This window comes from Pteropus vampyrus, unplaced genomic scaffold (assembly GCF_000151845.1).
Source record: "Pteropus vampyrus isolate Shadow unplaced genomic scaffold, Pvam_2.0 Scaffold8, whole genome shotgun sequence".
In the NCBI taxonomy this organism is placed as follows: domain Eukaryota; kingdom Metazoa; phylum Chordata; class Mammalia; order Chiroptera; family Pteropodidae; genus Pteropus; species Pteropus vampyrus.
The window spans coordinates 10,193,554-10,214,780 of NW_011888789.1; the positions used below are offsets into that span (position 1 = coordinate 10,193,554).

The 21,227-nt window shown below is 39.2% G+C and overlaps 1 protein-coding gene across 4 annotated transcripts in view; it reads left to right on the top strand.

The window, feature by feature from the left end:
* Nucleotides 1-21,227, top strand: part of UNC5D (unc-5 netrin receptor D) — a 507,025-nt gene that overhangs the window by 453,975 nt on the left and 31,823 nt on the right. For all 4 annotated transcript variants that reach the window (XM_011372139.2, XM_023538423.1, XM_023538426.1 and 1 more), the window contains 3 exons: nucleotides 10,671-10,839; nucleotides 13,026-13,253; nucleotides 20,682-20,831. In XM_011372139.2, the coding sequence (XP_011370441.1) occupies nucleotides 10,671-10,839; nucleotides 13,026-13,253; nucleotides 20,682-20,831 (547 nt within the window). The remainder of the gene's footprint in view (nucleotides 1-10,670; nucleotides 10,840-13,025; nucleotides 13,254-20,681; nucleotides 20,832-21,227) is intronic.

The window sequence follows — 21,227 nt, forward strand, 5'->3', positions numbered from 1 at the left end:
TTAATGTGGGGTGAAAGAGATGAAGGAGTTGGAGATAATTCCCAGAATTCTAGCTGGAGAACTGATGATTAATTAGTAAAGAGAGATTTGCCAGCTGAAGGTCACCTGAGAGCTTGCAATAATAGTTGCTCCAGGAGCAACTCTGGGTTTCTTTCCAGGGAGTAAATATAGCTCTTTGACTTACAAGAAAAGGGGCAGGAAAAAAATTGATTCAAGAGTAAATAAAAGGCAAAAGTAATATTTTTAACCAAGAAAAAAGGCGACTGCTGAATGGAAATCCCATGTCCAGCTTTTGGCTAGAGCGCATGACTACAGGACTACTTACAGCAAAATGTCACAATATCGGGCAGAGACTATGCTTGCCTGCTTCACGCAGGGCAGAATCTTCTGCCTTCCATTGTTTTCGTTTCCCTCCTAGCTGGGTAAGAATCTGCCAATCCTGGAGCTCACTGAAGTGAACTGATAGCAAGCATCACTTGTCAGGAAAGTAGCATGGACTTGGTCACTGACATCGCATGAGAAATAAAGACTTATAAGAAATGAGAATAACATGGTAGAGTGAGAACACACGAATTCAGAAGGCCTGAGTTCCAATCCACTTTGCCACTTAACAGCCTAACTGACTTTGAGCAAGTCATTTTCTTCCTCTAGGTTTCAATTTTATCATCTGTAAGTTTTGTCTATTATTAACTATATTCCAGGATTTTGGTGAGGACATTAAAGTGACTTATATATGAGAAGTCCTGTGCAAACTATAAACTGCCACATAAATGCTATATTTGATATTATTTTCTTTTGTCTATCCTTATTTTAATTACATAGATAAGGTCTCCAACATCCACGGAATTCACTTTAGCTCTATGCCAGTGATGCAAAAGATTTCATGATCTTCCCTTTTTTGACTGTTACCATATTCCTAGACTCACAGGAAAGGTTAATTCAGTGATAGCAAACATATTAACTGTTTACTCTAAAATCAAGGTCTTTGTGAAGCTATGAAGGACACCCTGCGTCAATTCTTTTGAATCTACCTTTATTTCTCTTAGATGTCTGGCCTATTATTTATGCTTTAGAGGTACACTGTATGGACTCCAGGTGGACAAGTGTTAGATAAGAGATCACTGACCAGTCAGGCTGAGCAAGTGGCATATGCCATCTTGAACAAACTTTGTCCCTGTCCACTTTGCCAGACTTTCCTTGCTAGTGATGCATAGAAATGAGTGAATTATCTGTGTCACCATGTCTGTTCAATGGTCAGTCATGGGTTTTAATCCAGTTTGTTGCTGTAAATGAGCTTTACGAATTTTCATTGGAAGAGTCAAACTGATGGCATATCCCTACGCCCTCAAGGAGATCTGCCATGAATTAACTCTAAAGCAGGTAAAGGGAACTGCCGAAGAGGGAAGGTGCTTCTAAAGGCACAAAGGGGCTCTTTCTGCTGGAGCAAGGGGAGTAAATTGCTGCTATTTCAGAAACACTTTAATTCTTTCAGGCTACCAGTGCCATGCAGTGTGATAAAAGGGGCACTTCATCAAATGGCATCTTAATGGCCTAGAAGGGTTAATGTGCCTTTAGCTGAAGATTGTGCCCCTTTCCACAGTAAAATCATAGTGGTATCTTCACAAAGTCATTTAGGTTAGAATATAATGCCATTAACCCCCCAAAAGAGGAGAAGAAAGAAAGAGGAAAAAGAAAAAAAGTAGGGAGGGGAGTGAATTCTCATAGTCATTTTATGATCCGATTTGAGGAGAAGGAGAATTTCCTCATACCATGCTCTTTACCTTCCCTTCCGCCTCACACCCACTTGGTCTATAAACAAGCACAAATAAAAATTGCCATCATTTTAATCAAAGTGCATTTGAAGCCCCTGTGAGCTCACAATGTGAAGTGATTAGAGTGGTCCAGAGGCGTCTTTAATTAAAGATGCCATTGACAAGATGACAATGGTGTGTGAATGTTGTTAACAGACCTGAATGGAAGACGCACCTTAATTCAGTAAGAGGAAAGTCACTGCTTCGTGAGTTTGATTGCACATGGTAAAGGAACACCACGTATGTAATTATTTTTATTTGTATGTGCCATCTCTTTTATTGCCCATGCTAGAAGTAGAAACAACCTGTCCTATTAAGATATTTAATATATATCATCCTTTTCACTTTACTTAATTATAGTCTAATAAAAATGCTGGGAGAGGACACCAGCCCGCACCAAGGCGGCTGCCCTCCATGCTCTCTAACAGAATCCACGCAGCCCTTTTTGAAAATCTGGATGATCAGCCTTCTAACTCCCTTGGTTATAATCTTTACGACAAACTGTAACAACTTCTCAGGACTCCATAAAGTGTATGCAGGTATGGAGCGCCCACTCTGGAAATCAGGTGTGTGTGCGACAGGCAGGGGCGGGGGAGGTGCCAGCATCTGAAACAATGAAGATAACCCACACGTCCACCAGCACTTTGGTTGATTGTGTGGCATCCGGGAGATAGCAGTGAATCAAGAGGCAGCAGCAGAGGGGTCTCTAGGTTCTAACTGTAAAGCAAACAAGTCATGAAAAGGCTGGTGGTAGACAAAAGAATGCCAGCTCCCCCCTACAAAGATGTCCACATCCTAATCCCTGGAACCAGTGACTGTGTTACCATACATGGCAAAAGGGACGTTGCAGATGTGATTAAGGTTAAGAACCTTGAGGAGAGACTATCCTGGATCGTGCTGGTGCTCCTGTGCAAGGGTCCTTGTAAGAGGAAGGCAGGAGTATCGGAGTCAGATACAGAGATATGAAGATGCTATGCTGCTAGCTCACAGGTGGAAGAGGGGCCTCCAGCCAAGGAATGCAGGCGGCCTCTAGAAGCTGGAAGAGCTTGGATTCCTCTCTAGAACCCCGATGACACCATAATTTTAGGTCAGTGAGACTTCTGGCCTACCAAACTATAAGATAATAAATTTGTGTTGTTTTAAGCCAGTAAGTCAGTGGTATAGCATTAATAGGAAACTAATATAAGGCTCCATTCTGACCACTTTATGTACCTCAAGGCCCTGCTTTCCTAGGGCTTTCTCCAGGTGTCTGTGATACAATCTTAGCAACTCTCATGCCAACATTTTACCTTAAAAATTCCAGGTTTGGAGATTATGTCCCAGGGAACATTCCTTCCGCTGCCTGCACCGCCCCTCCTGCCCCCCCCCCCCCCCCCCCCCCCGCCACACACACACACGGACCTGCACAAAACCCAGGACCACCGACACTAACAGGAGATTCTTGTCCCAGCTCTGTCACGGTGAGGTGTGACTTTGGCCATGTCACTCCACCCCCACCATGCCCATCCATCGCCTCATCTGAACAGTGGTGTTGGGCCTGATTACTCCTAGGTCCTTTCCCCACCTAAAATGAAATGACTGTTTGAAATAGGAATCAGGTTTCCTCTAGAGAAGGCTGCTTTTCCCCATTCAAAATGTAAATGAATAAACAACTCAGTTGATATAAGAAACGCCACAGCAGCATGCATGTAGATCACTCTTCTCCCTTTTCACTCACTATCTTTTACTCTAAAGTACTTACAGTCAGCCATCATTCATTCTGCTTCTCCTAGTAAACAAGCTAAACACAAACCTGACACTGCATGAAAGATGAGGCTTAAATTGTGTCTTGGAACTGTTGACTTACACATGATTTGTGATTCCTTCGGTATATTAATTGGTAAACACCCTATGAATGTGTGTGTAAACCAAAGCCATTTAACATATGCAAACAGTTTAATCTCTCAGTGTGGTGTTGCTCAAATTTCAGCAAATTCAGATACTCCAGTGTGTGTGTAATTCTCCTCTCGCTCCAGTTCCCCTTGTCCCATCTCTCTTTCTGTGACCCTGTTTCAGATAATAGTGCATGGGCGACCCAGATCTTTAAATCTTTTTAGAGCCACATGCTTCTAACCGCAGTGCATTGCACTTGTTGCTTGTTGTAATCCACTGTTCTAACCGCTCCTTTCCCTGCCTCAACTAATGGAATATAATGGCTTGATGAACCATAACATTATTTCCAGCCACTGTAAATCAACCCCCCCAACCTGACATCCTTGCTTATTAATACACATGCTACTTAGAGAAGGGGGATGTAGGAACGGTCCCTGTGCAGCTGAATTTTCAATCACAGTGGTGTCATCCAAGGCCTTAATATTGAGCACTTAAAGTTTAGCCAGCATCTAAATTCCATTTCGGAAGCCTACCCCATCTGTATTCGACAGACCACCAAGCTCCCACTGTGTGAGGTATTGCTTTGGATATTTCTCAAGAACTATACTTTTCTCAAATGTTAGTGCCAAGGCTACATTGCACGTAGGAAATGCAAGTAAAAAGTGCAAGCTCTTTGGCCCTATCCCAGAAATAATCAGAATCTTCATTGATGGTGTCCAGGAATATAATTCTAAACAAACTACCCAAGGAATTCTGAACCATATTTCAGTGTTAGAACCATTTAAAGACTAAAAGAAGAATCTATTAAGACAGAGAGATTTTGCTCAACTTCACTCTTTTCCTTCTGTTCTGCTTCTCATCCTCTATTCTCCCTTTCCGGGAGTCTATTTTCTCAATCATACATAGGAGTTTCAGAATTAAAGCCCTCGGGAGACCTAGTCACAGTTTTACGATAAAACTGATAACCAAAGTGGCTTTAAAGGGCCCACCTCTCCAGGAGAGTCTATGATGTAATTTTCCTGGGGCTGATCTGAAAGCTTAGGTCAGAACTGAAGAGTGAGACAGGTTTCTGACTCAAGGAAAAAACAACAGAAATGATTAAAAAAACAAAACATTGATGATTAATTTTTTTAATCCACAGCAGTGTTAGTACCCTAGGTCAATACATGAGGGTTTCAATGAAAAGAGAAAAAGAGAATAGTTAAAACTATGTATCTTCTTGGGTAGAAAAATGTAGGAGACTGGAGCTACCTTGCTTTCTGAGCTCTAATATTAACACAGAGTACAGCTTCCATCTATCTGCCTTTTATGTCTGTTCCATTAAAATATGATTTAATTATGTATCGACCCAGGCATAGTAAAACTATCATTACTCTCCTGCCTGCATTCCTGAGTGATACTCTGGGTAAAGGTGATCAAACCTACATTAATCTATAATATAGACCATAAGGAGGAAAGGAGGGGACAATAATTACCAAGCGCAGCATGGCAGACAACAACAATGAAAATCTCATCTTAAAATATGGAACTGGTTGTTTTGCTTGAAGAGAGTGACATGTTACAAGTCTAGGATCAGGTCGAAAAGCATTGAAAGCAAAAGCAAAATGTGAACAGACACACCTCTAGAACTGCCTTGTTTAAAAGTTGCTGCTTGTAGCTGATCTTCATCAGCGTGACCTTCTGGTGGCATTAATGTACTGCTGAGTGTTACCACATGGTGAGGTTTGGACCATCACCACATCACCACCCACTGCAGCTCCTCTGACACCCTCCACTACACATTTTATACAGTCGACAGTGACTCTGCTGCTTTCATGGTAATAATTCTACAAAAATTCTCCCTGGATCTCTATATTTGTTCATTTGTTCGTTCAAAAAAATATGTGCATTTTTTGATAAAATTTCAACCTTAAGGAAAACTCGCAAGAACAGTATTAAAACTTTCCAGCTATTCCACATCCAGGTTCACAAATGTTAACATTTCACTAAATTTACTGTATGCTACTCTCCTCTCTCTCTCTCCAGATGTGTATGTATGTGTACACATATACATGCAAATAAAATACACATAAATACACACATTTTAATCATTGTGAACAAGTGTCTTTTGCCCTGGAGACACTTCAGTGTGTATATCCTAAAAACACATTCTCTTACCTAACCAGAGCACAACTATTAAAATTAAGAAATTAACATTAATATAATACTGTCATCTACTCACAGACTGTATTCATATTTCACCTGTTATCCGAATAACGTACTTTACAACAAATGAAAATCCAAGTCCATTCACTACATTCTACGGTCAGGTGTCTTTAGTCTTTAACTTGGAGCAGTTCTCGAGTCTGTCTCTATTTCACGACATTGATGGTTTTTAAGAATGCAGATCCCTTATTTCGCAGACTATCCCTCAATTTGAGTTTGCTGATATTTCCTTACAATAAGATTCAGGCTATGTATTGTCAACAGGAATGTTACAGAAGGGATACTGAGTCCTTTTCACTATGTCATCTCGGGAGGTATATTCTGTCAACTCATCCCATCACTGGAAACGTTAACTTTGATAAGTTGGGTTAGGTGGTGTCTGCCAAGACTCCCCACCATAAAAATGGTAATTTTACCCTTTGTAGGTAGTGAGTACCTTGGGAGAAGAAACTCTGAAACCAAGTCTAGAATTAGGTCGAGAAATACTGAAAGCAAGAGCAAAATGTGCACAGGTAGACCCCTACACCTCTAGTCCCCGACAGTTTTCTATTCAAGAAGATACAAAGTTTACTATTATTCTTTTTCGCTTTTCATTAAAATCCTCATGTATTGACCTGGGTACTAACGTTGCTGCGGATGAAAAAAATCAATATTTTGGGTTTATGTCCTTTCCAACAAGTATATTTTAGTGCTTACGACCAGCATATATTAGGCACTGGGGATGCAACAATGAACGAAACAGAAAAACATATATATTCTTGCCTCATAGAGCTTACATTCTAGTTTGTGGAAGACAAAAAATAAGTGAACAAATGGTATAGTACATTTGAGGGCAATAATTGTTTTTGCAGAAAAAGAAAAGCAAAGGCCAGCTTTTCGTGTAGGGAACGCTGCAGCTGTGCAGCTCAGGCGTGGTCAGGAAACGCCTCATTAGTAGGCACTATTTGAGCAAAGATCTGAAGGGCATGAGGGAGCTAACCATGTGGATCTGGAGGAAAACTCTTCCAGGCAGCACAGAGCGTTCTGGAGCACAGGGAACGACTGCAATTCCTTGAAGCGGGAACAAGTTGGCATTTTAGTGGGATTCCTCCAGTTGCTGAATTGGGGACTGTGGGAAGTGAGGATGAAAGCATTGCCAAGATACCTTAAATTCTCAGTGCACATCTCTAAGGCATTGAAAATTTTGTCAAAGCATATACTGACATAATGACAATTCATTGAATTAAGCCATCACAAAGTAGCACAGTTCTGATAGAAATAAGACTCAAAAAAGGGCAGGAGGGGTGGGAGTTTGGGGTTGGGGAAGCTGAACCCTCACTTAATGAGCACATACTAGGTGCTTTTTATGCTTTACTTTTAACTCTCAAAACAATCTCAGAGTAGGTATTATTTTACATGTGAGGAAGTGAGGCACGGAAAGTCGGCTTTCCCTTCTGCCACACCATCTGCTTTTAATGACAAAACGTATGACAAGGGATGTGGTATCGGGGATGATGCCACAAAGAGCACACAGAGGACATAAGAATGTTCTTTTGGCCCATTTCTTATGTCCTCTGCCACTACTTTTCTATTACTGGTTTCCCTTTCTGGTAATTAAACAAGGTTATCAAGGTGGGTCTTCCTGTCATGCCAGGTTACCAGGCCAGATGCTCTTGTGCACCCTCTCCTACCATGTGTATCTGTAGTTGAGGCATCAAAGCTGCAAAGCCGTCAGTTTTTCCCAGAACCCTCAGCTGCATTGTGTGAGCAGAAGTTTGAATTCACAACCGTATTTCCATACATTGGCTCAGCAGGCCAGCTGGGTATACAGACCTGACTTAAATTATTGATCGTTTTCTATCATAAGCATTCATAAACATGAACAGCATAAACGTGTGTGTGTGTGTGTGTGTGTATATATATAGAGAGAGAGAGAGAGAGATTGAGAGATTGAGAGATTGAGAGATTGAGAGATTGAGAGATTGAGAGAGAGAATATGAACACAGTGAAAAAGATAAGTATCAAAAGTCCCACACATCCGGACTTTTCAGTCTGCACTACGGTATGTGATGCACTAAAGTGGTTCATATTATGGTCCTGAAATTACTGCTGTTATTATTTCACCGTTATAATTAGCTCACCGCAATTTTAGAAAACCGTGTTACTTTTTTTTCCTTAGCAAGGGCATGAATACTTCCCTGTCATGTACTATATAATGTGGGAAAACTTAAATACCATCCATGCTTTCATTACAAATCTTCATTTTTGCCAAGGCCTAATCAAAGGCATCTCTCCCCAGATTTCTGTCCTCAGATGCCCCAGGTCTGTGTCCATGACTACACCTAGACTGTGTTTTCTCCCCCATCTTTCTTTGGGATGTCACAAGAGGCAGCAAGTCGACCAGAAATTTCCTAGTGGCAACAGAGGAAAGTACATCTAGTTACACGGAGCAAGAACCTACGAGTAGAAATTTAGGGTTATTTTGCTTCCATTGCTGTGATTGACTTCTCTGTGACCTTCTGCTGTTAACACCTGCCTCCCCAGGTGTGTAAGAGCTTTAATTAATATTTGTAAATCTCCCTGATTGCCACAGACAAAAAGGTAGCAGAAAAGGGCAGATTATTATTAATGGGGGCGGGGAGTGAAGTTGTTTAAGTTTTCCTTCACCAGAGGGACACCTTCACCCACAGACACTATGTTCACAGTGGGAGGATTAGATATAAATCTTGATTTACTGCCTTTGCACTGGTGGCAATACCTAATGCCTGCTTAATACAAAGTTCCCATTCTACATGCTGCCTAAGACCGGATATGCACTGCCTCTGACTCCTAATGCTGTTTAAGTTATTACCAAGAGGAGCCTTGCTATTCATGAGTGTGAGAGTTCATCTAATTAGCTGATTTCAGTTCATTTGACATTAAATAATTCCCCAAACTCCCATATGTTTGAACAATATGTTCAACAAGGGGGATGATTCTCTGAAAGCAATTAAATAGTTCTTTTAGGAGAGCTTGTCATCGGTCACTCATAAGCATCTCTGCTATTCCTGTCTGTGATGAATGCAGGTGGCAGTTACGCGGAGAGCGCTTAACCCTCTCTAATAGTCACTGGCAGGCATCCCAGTGTAGGCTGCCACTTTGTCCTGGTTATAGCACTCAGTGGCATTTTATATTTTTTTCAAACCTCAAGTGTATTTGTTCTAGGCTGTTCACAGAGCATTTGTTATTACTAAATCACTGCTTTCCAAAGCCACCCCCATAGCTTGCCTGCCTGCTTAAAGATAAATGCTGACATTTTCAGTTAACCCTGTGCTTTGCTTGTATAGCAAGAATTGTCAGTTTTGGACTATGGTTGCCTATGTGGAAGATGGAATTTTTTGAAGTTATCTCCAGTGCTTCTTGGGGAGGGAGACAGACCGCGTAATAACGTTCAGGTCTGTTTTAGATACAGTAGCTAAAAGATATCCCTGCTCAGATCTATACCTTGACTTTTATTGCAGCAGCAAACTGTGTACGATGAAGTAGAGTATGACCATTACTAATTTGAGCGAGAACAAGCGATATCAACAAAAGCAAGTCAGAAATTAATAACACGTTAGATGTACTCACAGAAAAACTATTTATACAGGATCTCAGAAAAGGTGGTATCTTTTAGTACTAATTCACATCTTTATCTTGCTCAAGAGATTGCTTTTTTGACCAGGGATGACATATTTAAATGTCTTTTCTAGGTTGGGTAAGAGGAAGTGTAGGTAATACGGATCCTAGCTCTTGTGTAGCTTTGTTCATCTGAGAGTCTCGAATTGCTTTATTGCATATCTTCTCTCTCTTGCATGTGAAAATCCATCAAAAAAAAAAATCAAATAGCTGCTCAAAAACACATAAGCAGTAGGAGAAAAATGAGTAGGCTTTGGGTTCTCCTCATTGACTACTATCCTATAGAGCACCCCACCTTACTGTTTGGGGGAAGAGATTAAAAACAAAGACAGAAAATGAAAGAGGGAGGTATTCACTGAGGTGGTATTATTTCCCTTTAATTAAACTTCATTTTCTTTCATTTGTTTCATGATTCTGCATTGTAAATAATTCACAATACAGAAAAAACTGAACATCGGCTTCGGGTAGAATGATTTTAAAGTTAGATCTAAAGTAGGAATGCGTTGAAAGCTATATATTTGTGTGTTTGATTATGCACATTTATAATGAACTGTCTGTCTACTGTGCTATCACTATATAACCTATGTGTCTGTGCATTGGCAGAAAATAAATGTTTTCAAAACCAGAAGAGACATACTCAATTCGGGTGTGTTTGAAGTGTTGCTTTGTTCCATAATAATTTGTTTTATCGCTTACTGGCATTAAAAATATTTGTAGAGCGTGTTTTTAGGAGAAAAGAATCTGATGGTATGATTACCAGATCAATCATTTCTATAATATTCTTGGCTTTAGTCATTGATGATGTTATCAACAGGAATAAGGATTCAGCAGCTGGTGTGTGACACACCAGCCAGATCTTTGCTTTCTTCTGTTCTGCCCTGTATTTCTGAAGAAGCATTTGTCATTTTATTTGTCAAAACCTAGATCTGAAGTCTAGGCTTAAGCTCAGTCTGTGTGCTTGAGCAGCTCAGGATTAATGGCTGTCTTCCAGACCAGCCTCTGCATGTATGGTGCTCCCCAGGAGGAATCCTGGATAGGACTGTGCTCCGCCTGAAGAAAAGAGCAGTTTGTATCTAAATTCCCATTTACATATATACGCCCCCTCCTTCACGTGCTTCTCTCTTTTGTCTTTTCCCAACTCTAAAGCCTCCAGTCAGATGGATCGGAGGTGCTCCTGAGCCCTGAAGTCACCTGTGGTCCCCCAGACATGATTGTCACCACTCCCTTTGCATTGACCATCCCGCACTGTGCGGACGTCAGTTCTGAACACTGGAATATCCATTTAAAGAAGAGGACTCAGCAGGGCAAGTGGGAGGTGAGACCCTATTCTTCCTTTTTGAAAAACGGGACTTGGGTTCCACCTATGGGATAGATTTAAGCTTACCTTCTCTTAGCACCAAGAGTCAGCTATGAAATTTGTGAGCATCTTCTTATTTTTCGGAGAGTTGGTGGCATGTGTTAGTATTGGCTAGCGATTTTCACGATAATGGTTTTATAATACAGTTGTAATTACCCACATGTATTCTTATGTACCTGTCTTTGGTAAATAAAACTGTATCACTATATTGGTTTTTGTCATCATATGGCTGACATGGGATTATATAAATAGGGATTATATAAAATCGTTGTATCTGTTTTTGTCATCAGAGGGATTATAACAAATCTATGTGTAAGTATTCAGGAACGCAGTCGGTGTTAAATATGTTTGGTTGAATTAACGAATGCACTGAAAATTATTTTTAGTGTCTGTTTCCCCATGTGGATGAGCATATGTAAAAGAGTTACAGAACAAGAACAAAAGAGACAAGAAAATGGGGATACATGAGAGGAGGCTGACAACAAGGGAGACAGTCACGGCAGAGAAAGATTGCAGTGGAATTACTGTTTTAAGTGAAACCTCTGATTTATCTGTTTGATAGGGATCCCTTTCATGTCTTTCTGAACTCAGTTTGCATGAAAGCAGGTGAATTATCTCGTTGGAACTCAATGACCTGTTCCAGCTAGCCCTGGGATCTTAACCTCCCAGGAGGTGTTTCCTGCAAAAGAAGTAAAAGGAAAATCATGTTTCTCTAGAAGAAAAATCCAAGTTGCTGTGATGGTTTACATTTACCCTGCCCAGCTACGTCTTAAAATGAGTCCGGATTCCTCGTTGAAAATGCATTCTGCCATTTTTCCAGTCCTTGTAAAACCACAAGCAAATTTCCTGGGGCGTGAAGTTCCACGGGTTTTCCAACGGGGCCAGGTTTTGGTCTCTTTTTCATGACGTTTTGCTTTGCCTGGATTTTCACCACTTTCGCTTTTCTTCTCAGCACTTCCACGCAGTCTTTTACGTCCAGATGGTGTTATGCTCATGCTCTACCAAACCAGCCACGCACACCTAAGTTCTTATCAGGGAGGGTGAATTGGTCTTACATTTATCTAATAATTCCTTGTGAGTGATTTTGATGGAATGAACGAGGATAAAATATTTGGAAAATATATATATATTGCCTTAAGGATATGAAAGAAGTAGTCCGAAATAGACTTTTTTTTCTTTTTTTGGACACCTAAAGTTGATTTATTTTAAACTTAGTTTGTTGCTGGAAAGAGCGATGAGATACTGTCTCAGTGAGGATCTCCATAGGAAATACATGGCATAATCAAGGAAAATTTGAGGAGGGTTATTTGTAAAGGATCCAATCATAATGTGGGCATGGTAGGAAACCATAAGATAAACCACATGAAAGAGCAGCAAAGCTATTATTACATCACGCCTATTTGTCAGATAAAATACAAGGTGCCCATTTAAATTGGAATTTGGGATCAATAACAAATGTTATAAATATTTTTTTTTACTAACTATTGCAACCCGAAGTCTGCTCCCCAAAAGAGATAAAGGAAAAGACAAGAGTGAGGTTCATGGAAGGCCAGAAGGCAGAGATTTGAATAAATGGTATGAGACATGGTAAGTGGAGGAAAGAGACAGTGTGAGTGAGGTACCCTCACAGGGAGAGGACCTTGGATGAGGAACCTGGCCTCACTTTCCTCCTACATCTTGAGCTCCTACAGAGGCTTCCCAGTTTCTGAACCCCAAAGAACCTGCTTCTTAGGGCACAGAGCACAGGGAAGGAGGAAGGGCAGAGTAGATCTGGAGGAACAAACGGAAGCTACCTGGCCCAGATAGGATTACAAGAAATAGATATTTTTAAAAATATAAACATTTGCTTATTGGTGTTAATGTTTGATATATTTTTTTTAAATTCACCATTGAACAAATTAACCACAAATAGAACTTTGAAAGTGATGTTTGCTATAAGCTATTAAGTAGAATTCCAACACTTAATATAACCATTTCTTGACTTTCTGATGCAAGTAGTTATTTTGATAGAAGAGGAGCATTTATCGAGAAAATTAGGGCAACAAAAATATTCCAAAAAAGTTTGTTTATGTCCTTGCAAAGAAATTGTTAAATCACACCTTATTTCCAAAACTGAGAAAATCTAACACACCTTTTCCCAACAGGAAGTGATGTCAGTGGAGGATGAATCCACATCCTGTTACTGCCTTCTGGACCCCTTTGCCTGTCATGTGCTCCTAGACAGCTTTGGGACGTATGCCCTCACTGGAGAACCAATCACAGACTGTGCCGTGAAGCAACTCAAGGTCGCAGTTTTTGGCTGCATGTCCTGTAACTCGCTGGACTACAATTTGAGAGTCTACTGTGTGGACAATACCCCTTGTGCATTTCAGGTCAGCCTTTTCTCTGTAATTCTTTTGGTGTCGTGAAAGCATAGGGTTTCCTAAAAATTAGTATCAATAGAGACTTCTGTTGCTGAGGGTCTGGAAAATGAACCCATATCACTCGCCTTCTGGAGATGCCTATCTTGAAGCAAGAGCTATGCTACTGTATGTCCAACAAAGTGCTAAAGTACTTGGCAATCAAAAAGAGAGAAGCGTTAAATTAGTGTACATAGAGAACTTTGTTTGCTAAATTATACAGCCGACTAGAAATGTGGTTAGAATTAGTCAGAATTCAGAAAACAGACACAGCTACAATAGAGGCTTTGAGACCTCTTTGTGAACCTTCATGGATGGATGAGATTTAGAAGCAAACGAGAAAGGAATATCATGTCAAAAAAGGGGAATGGCATGTGCTACAGACACCAGAATTATTTGATGTGCAGAGGGCAGTGAGAAAATGGCTTGAATCAACTTAAGGTTGTAGTTAGAAAACAGTTATAAATCATACCTATCAGCAGGCAGTAATATCATATCCTGGACACATAGCATATTAATTATTAGGGCTACTAGGGCAGAGATAGTTCAAGGTTCCTTTTCCATTTTTAGCACTTTTAATCATGTAAGATTTATTTTAAACTAGCTACTCACGAAGAGTTGCAGGTTTATTAATAGCAGCAAAGATAATGCAGAAGTGTCTGTGTAAGCTTTGCCCATATATAAATAGCATAGCTCTCCTGACACACCTCATCCAAGATCCCTGCTATTCCAGTCCTGGATCATTAAGTCCATTATGCAGAGCATTTCCTCAGTAACTAGCTTTTAAGACACTGAGCTGGAAAACTCATGTTTACCAAGAGAAGAGACACAATGACCTGAATCATGAACATAAGCCAGTAAAGGTGACACAGCGCCAACCCATATTTCCAAACCTTCCCCAACTATCTCTTATGTAGCACAGGTTATTTTGAAGGCCACACTCAATATTTGGCTGCCATAAAAGGGGTTCTCCCCGCCCATATAGAGGTGCCATTTTGTAGAATATAGAAGTTCAATGTAAGTAGTTACTCCTCATCCTTCAATTGGCATGTTATAGTCTTCATCTGCTTTCACCACCCTAGTAAGAGGATTTCTCCAAGAAAAAAATACATAACAAATTCAGTAATCAAAAATAAAGAATGAATTCAGGGTGTTACTACCACTTAACAGTTACAAAATGCACCATGACTCAAGTTGGATGTTTAGTAACTTAGCCAGATTTCGAAGGCTGAGTAAACTGAAGTAAACACGGAAGACCATGGATGATTGCCAGTCTTCTGGCTCACATGGGTAGCCCACTGCTGCCTAGTGTGACGATGAGGATCTGTTCATCCCAACTGCCTTGGAAGTCAGCCCTCATCACCAACTTGAAATTTTCTTTGAATAATGGTCTCACTGCTGATATATATACCAGGGAGTTAAACATTTGCCTAGAAAGTTTATTCTAAGAGATGTTTAGATAAATCTATTTTCATTCGTGTTGATGGCTACCAGATTCTACAACAGCTCAGCTGTTCACAGATGAATATGAATCGCAGTGGAAGTCATGAAAATGAAGGCCTAAACACAGCTTTCCAAACCACTATCCATTCTGGTGGGTAATAAACTCTTCTTAGTCAATGTTAGGGAAAATGGTGTTCTCCCTCTAAATTGAATCCAAATATATTAATTTCATCATTTAGAGATATTTCTTAAAACTCCTTCCTTTTGCTTTAGAGAAATGTTTTCCAGTAGAAATACCTTTGACCCTATTTGTTGTAATCTATTTCCCTCCAGTGATTCTTTCCCTCTTCTATTTTGTCAAATAAAGCTGATTTTAAAGTTGGGTTTGGTTTTACTTGTTATTGACAGGATGTATGTGACAGCTGTCATGAGCAGCAAAGGCCATGCTTCCCCCTTGGGGTTCTGAGAGAGCATTGACCTTGGTTGAATAACTTTTTTGACTCACAGAAAGATTAAAACATAACTTGTAGCTTTTGGAACACAGCTATTTACTCTTTTGTCTTAGTCTCCAGATTTTGTTTCGGAAAGGATATTGCTTTCTGGATTTTCACCCTGCTAAGTGGATGGCTTCGAGCCCTTTTACACAGGTTCATTTAAACCACCTTACTATCCCAAATCGTCCATGTCTTATTTTTCATGGCTTCGTATGTGGTATTCAATAAGAGGGGAATGTTATATAGTTACTAACCCATTAAAAGAGTTCCACTTTAAGCCTTAGCATCAGTTAACTTCCTGAACCTCTAAAAGACTTCGCAAGTTAATATGAGCTCCCTCAACTTGTGTGGTGTGAGCTGAAAATACTATTCACGGTGGTGACTCATTCCCTACAACTGATAGAACCCTGACTTCTTCATCAAAGTTAACACATAGTTCTTCATGAAGCACTCTGCAGCAATTGCCTGGAATTTACCTCAGTTATCACTATAATGAAAATGTTTATTGTGATTTAAAAATAGATACAAGCATGATTGTACAGTCTCTCTGTTGTGGTGCCTTTATCATCTCTCAAAGAAATGGTAACTTCGACCAGAGCTGTGCTCTTAACCAAGAAGGCTAATGGGCATGGTGCATCTTTCATATTGTTCACATCTCACTGGGAAATTATGTCACATAAAATCCTTAAAAACCTACCCTTTCCTGGAAAACACTAGGAAAAGGACAGCTTTCAAACCCAACTCTCCTGTCCTCTTAAATCATCGCGAAGGCCTGGCAATATAATGGTCCCACAAAAAATATTCCTTGAGAGGATTTAAGTAATCAAACAGAAACATTCTCCATTTTCAGCCATGTCCTCCTTCCCTGTACTTCCTGCAGGGCTACTATGCCGTTTCTCATTTGCTCTGAGGACATTTTATCTGAATCATAGTAGCAGTTTATTTGAATGATAAAAACAAGTATCTCAAACACCTTGGCAAAACATAATTAAATTAGTTTCAGATTTTTTTTGAAGATCTGTTCTGATAAATATATCTAAAAACATCTCTATGGAAATTACATCAGCCCAAGTATGTTCTTTAAAAATAAAAATGCCATCTGCCTGAAGGTGAAAAGAGAAGGACCAAAAGACTTCTTGTCCTTTCCACCCCTGTGTCTCTGTAATAATTAGAGCTGCTATTTTATGTTTGCGTGTTTGACATTGCCTCCTCTGATGAATTCAAAGCAAAGGTTGAGGAGTGGTGTTATATTTTCAAAGCAGTAACATTTTAAGAACTAAGTTTTTGTTACTGTTTCATTTCTTTCTCTCCTCTCTCCTCTCTCTCTCTCTCTCTCTCTCTCTCTCTCTCTCTCTCTCACACACACACACACACACACACACAGAGCTCAAACAAACCTTGACATAGAAAAAGCAAGGAATTAAGCACTTGCCCTATCTTAGAAAGAGAAAATGAAAAACAACTAGTTTTTCCTTCGTTGCTCTCAGCACTACTATTCAGTACTTCTCGGTACTCATTACTTACTTGGCATTAATGTGGATTTAGAATCTAATTTCAAAGGATTTCCTCCAGATGTAGTTCTTGTGTTTATCAATAATATAACCTTGGGAAAACTGTTCACGTAAAGCATTTAAAGGAAAACACCGCAGCGACATAATTTCTGTGTGTGTGTGTGTGTGTGTGTGTGTGTGTGTGTGTGTGTGTGTGTGTGTGTGTGTGTGTGTGTGTGTGTGTGTGTGTGTGTACGGGCGCAGGCTTAAGTTCAAACAGTTTAGTCTCATAAATATGTAAATTTGGCCCGCCTGTTTTAGTATCCCTGAAGAACACCTGAATATTGCGGTCTGTCTCATTAAATCAACATAAAGAGCTCACTGAGCACAAAGCACAAGTTTCTTGGCCACAACTCCTAGAACTGGATGACTATCAACCCCCAGTGTAAAATGCTGAAGTAGAGAGACTAGAAAAATTATCAACCAGAGCCTTTAGGTACATTTTATATACAAGAAACCAACCAGACCTTATTTTCTAGTTTAATTACTGCAAATATCAGTTTAACAGAACTACAGATTTAACAGAATGACCTTGTTATATAGGAGGCAAGCTAGAAAAATTCAGTGAATTATCAGGCCTCACTCCTGGGGTGATACATCCCTGAATGACTCAGAACTAGAACTGTTTGAATCATCGCATCCCAAACCAGCCAGGAATCAGAATCATTTGAGAAACTTAAAAATCCAGATGTCTAGGCCTAGCTCGTTAGAATTAAGGGCATAACTGGGAATTCTTTGTTAAGTACAATTTATTCTATTTGGACAGTATTTTAAAGCTTGTTCTCAGGAGTTTGTTTCTTTAATTCCGAAGCCAGTTGTGCCTTTAGAAGTATATAAATACAATAATTACTTCATTATTGGGCTTCTTTATTTTAATAATTGTTTGTTACAGAATAACTATGCTTGTTTAATATTTTGTTCAAGATTATGGTACACTGTTAATTGTATATAGTTGGTTCAATATGTGGAGATCAAATAAGCTAAAAACAAAAGCAAAAATAAATCATGGTTGTATTCAAATTTGGAGCCCTAAGTGTAGAAAACTTTAAAAGGTATCATTTTCATCTGTGATAGCTATAAGTAGATATCCGTTTTAAAAATTCCTAATATTCTCCACTCTGCATTTCAGGGACTCCTTAGTATATATAACCCTAAGGCAAATACAGACATATTGTCTTTACATATACCTAGCACCAGTAAAAAAAATTATTTATGGGACAGAGTTAATAGCGGTCTGACCATCACATGATTTTCTTAAAAAAAAAAAAAAGTATAGTATAGGACAATGCAGAAAAATCTAGTAGAAAAAATACTAAATCATGAACAAGTTGCTCTGTTCTAGTCTGAGCTCAGTCACTAACTATGTGGTTTTGGCAAATAACTCTCTTGGGGAGGAAGGAGGGGTGTTTCCATATTTCACCTGTTAATAAGGTATTTAGTGATAGAAAACCTGATGAAGTTTTCTTCTTGTGATGATTCTACATAGTTTCTCAATAGTAAAATAATCTAGTTCTCCCTGCTAAGTGATACATGACCTCAAAGAAATCATTTCATCTCCTGACCCCAGCTTACTTCTCTGTACATTCAGGCAAGTTAGATTTAAAGAAGAGGGGTACACACTTTAGGAAGCCTAGTCGAATATACTTTGAAGAGTAAACGCTGTTGTTATTCTGTGGCTTTAATATGATTTTAATAAGCATGTTTCTTATTTGTACTTGTTTCTAACCTTGCACTAAAATTGCAAAAAGAGGTTAGTATATTATCATGCTAATTATTTTGCTTGGCTCTAAATAAACTCAAGTAAGCAACTGAGGCCTAAAGAAAATAAGTAACTTGCCGAAGACCACATAGAAATGTAATTAGAATCCTGTGTTTCCATTTTCCGTTTACAAGATTAGTACTCTTTTAAAGTATATATAGCCCCCAGAAGAATCTTATACACCTTAACTCTTGAGCAACATTAAAATAAAATACAAGTTCATAGCATAGCAAGCAAGAATTCCTGATCTGGTTCCTGCCCTACGTTATTATCGCCAGCCACATGTTTTCCCCCTAACTTCTATTCCCGCTGTCTGACCTCCATGCTTTGTGCATACCCTGCTTAGTGTCTGGAAGGTGCTCTCCCTCCTTTTCCTGTGGCTAGACCTTATTTTACTTCAAGGTTCATCTCAACTACTTCCTCGATTAATTTCCTTACTCCCTTCCTGGCCTCTCCTCCCAGCTGTTAGGCTAGGCACTCTGTCTTGCCTTAACCTCCCAGGAACACATTATATTATGCTGCTTAGATACTACATGATGCTCATACACCTGCTGTTCTGACACTCTCACTAGACTGAGCTACTTGGTAATAGGCATAGTTTCATTTCTGTATGCCCAAAGTCCAGCTCAAGCACAGGTCCAGTGGACACGCAATCTCAAAAGAAGAAACCAGTGACCAGCATCTGTAAAAGACCTAAAGTCGGCATTTGGAATGTATTTCCTTTCCTTCCCACACCGCCACTTCCCTTCCACTGTTTGAGGCTCCTTCCTACCAGACACCAGCTACCATATGTTTTTTCCAAGTCTTGGATCTACAACATGAATTATGTTGCACAGCACTGTTTAGTACAATAATTTCTAGCCACATGTGGGTATTTAAATGTAAATTAATGAAAAATTCAGTTCTTTAGTCACTGCGGCCACATTTCAAGTGCTTAATAGCCACTGTGGCTAGTAATACTGTATTGGACAGCACAAATAGAGAGCATTTCCATCATCACCGAAAGTTCAGCACCGACCAACGGGCCCCAAGAAACACCTCTCTCACTAGCAAGATCAAAGAGCTGGAGAAAATTGGAATTGAATCATTTAGTGCTGAGAAAAGATACTAGCAACCTGTTAACAGATTATGTGTACATGAAGGATAAAAGCTGGGCAGCTGCTTCTCAGAAATGTTTTTATTAGTTATTCTACTAATGTAGATAAGAGATATATAAGATAACCTTTGAAGCTTTTACTTGCCGATAAATTTATAATTAAAATTTATATTGTATTTATAAACTTATTTGCCTGACTTCATACAATCTTTTTTTTTAGAATCTGGGAATATTATAGGACATAATTAAAGGATTTCATTTTTCTTATTAATACTAGATCTCTACAAGGAAATCATAACTAAATTAATGGTGATTTTAAAAAAAAATAGATTTCGGGAGGTCTCATCTACAGTGACACTAAAAGCCTCACCCCCACAGTAGTTTAAGATTTTACAGAATCCATATCAATTCTTTCACTTGTCCTATCATTTCTTCAATGTTTCTGAACACCACAAATTTGGAACCAATTAAATGATTTGCTTAGTAGAATATATGTGAATTGCATTTGTATGAGGTATAAAGATTTCTCAGTGAAGCCACTGGAGTATTTATCTCGGGAATTTGTTTTTTTTTTCTGAGCTAACTGACTCTATAACTTATTTTTCTTGGCCTTTGGCATAACTTTAAGAACAGTATTACAAATAAACATGATATACGCACGCTGTAACATCTATTTTGAGCCAAAGAATAAACATGGATAATGCCTCTGCTAGTGACAAACAAGTGAACCAGAGAGAAGATGCTTCTACCTTTATTGTGAAATATGATGTGTCAGATTAGGTATGAAAACATTCCCTAATTATGGTCGTATCAGAATGAAATTGATACAATTTTTAAAAACTCAACAGTGTTACAACTTCTCTGGGGCAAAGGTAGTCTTCTAGTTTTAAAGAAAAGCATAGTGTTTCAAGGACATGGAGTGTAAAAGAAGAGTGTCCATTATGCTATTCTTTATTTCTGGGAGACACATTGGAGTGAGCATGCATAGGAATAGAAAGACAACGTGGAGGCGATTGGATACTTTATTGCTGTGCCTCTTCTCTTTTCCCTGTCCTGTAGGAAGTGGTTTCAGATGAAAGGCATCAAGGTGGACAGCTACTGGAAGAACCAAAGTTGCTGCATTTCAAAGGGAATACTTTTAGTCTTCAGATCTCTGTCCTCGATATCCCCCCATTCCTCTGGAGAATTAAACCATTCACTGCATGCCAGGTACTGGTCGAATAGATCGCTAACAGAAATAGCTTTGCTTTAATCAGCAAGCACGTCACAAACCCTGGTGAGGGTACTCTTGACTTCCCTCCTCCTTTAAAAGTATGGATTTAATTTCAGAACTGTCACAGAAATATAACAGTTTGGGCTACACACAGGGGATTAAACATATTGTCATAAATTCACAGATTCCTAACAGGTGGGAAATAAAGGTACTTGCATGTCAGGTAATGTGACGTTTCTCATCTTTCCTGTTTAAATTGTTGCTTCATAGAGGTTGAATGTGGTAATTTAACAATTTAGAGCAAGGTTTGTTAGTTTCTTTTCATTAAAATCAGCTCATTGTAAAACATTGTTTTAATCGTTCGTGTTCAGCAATGAATGAACTGGATGGAT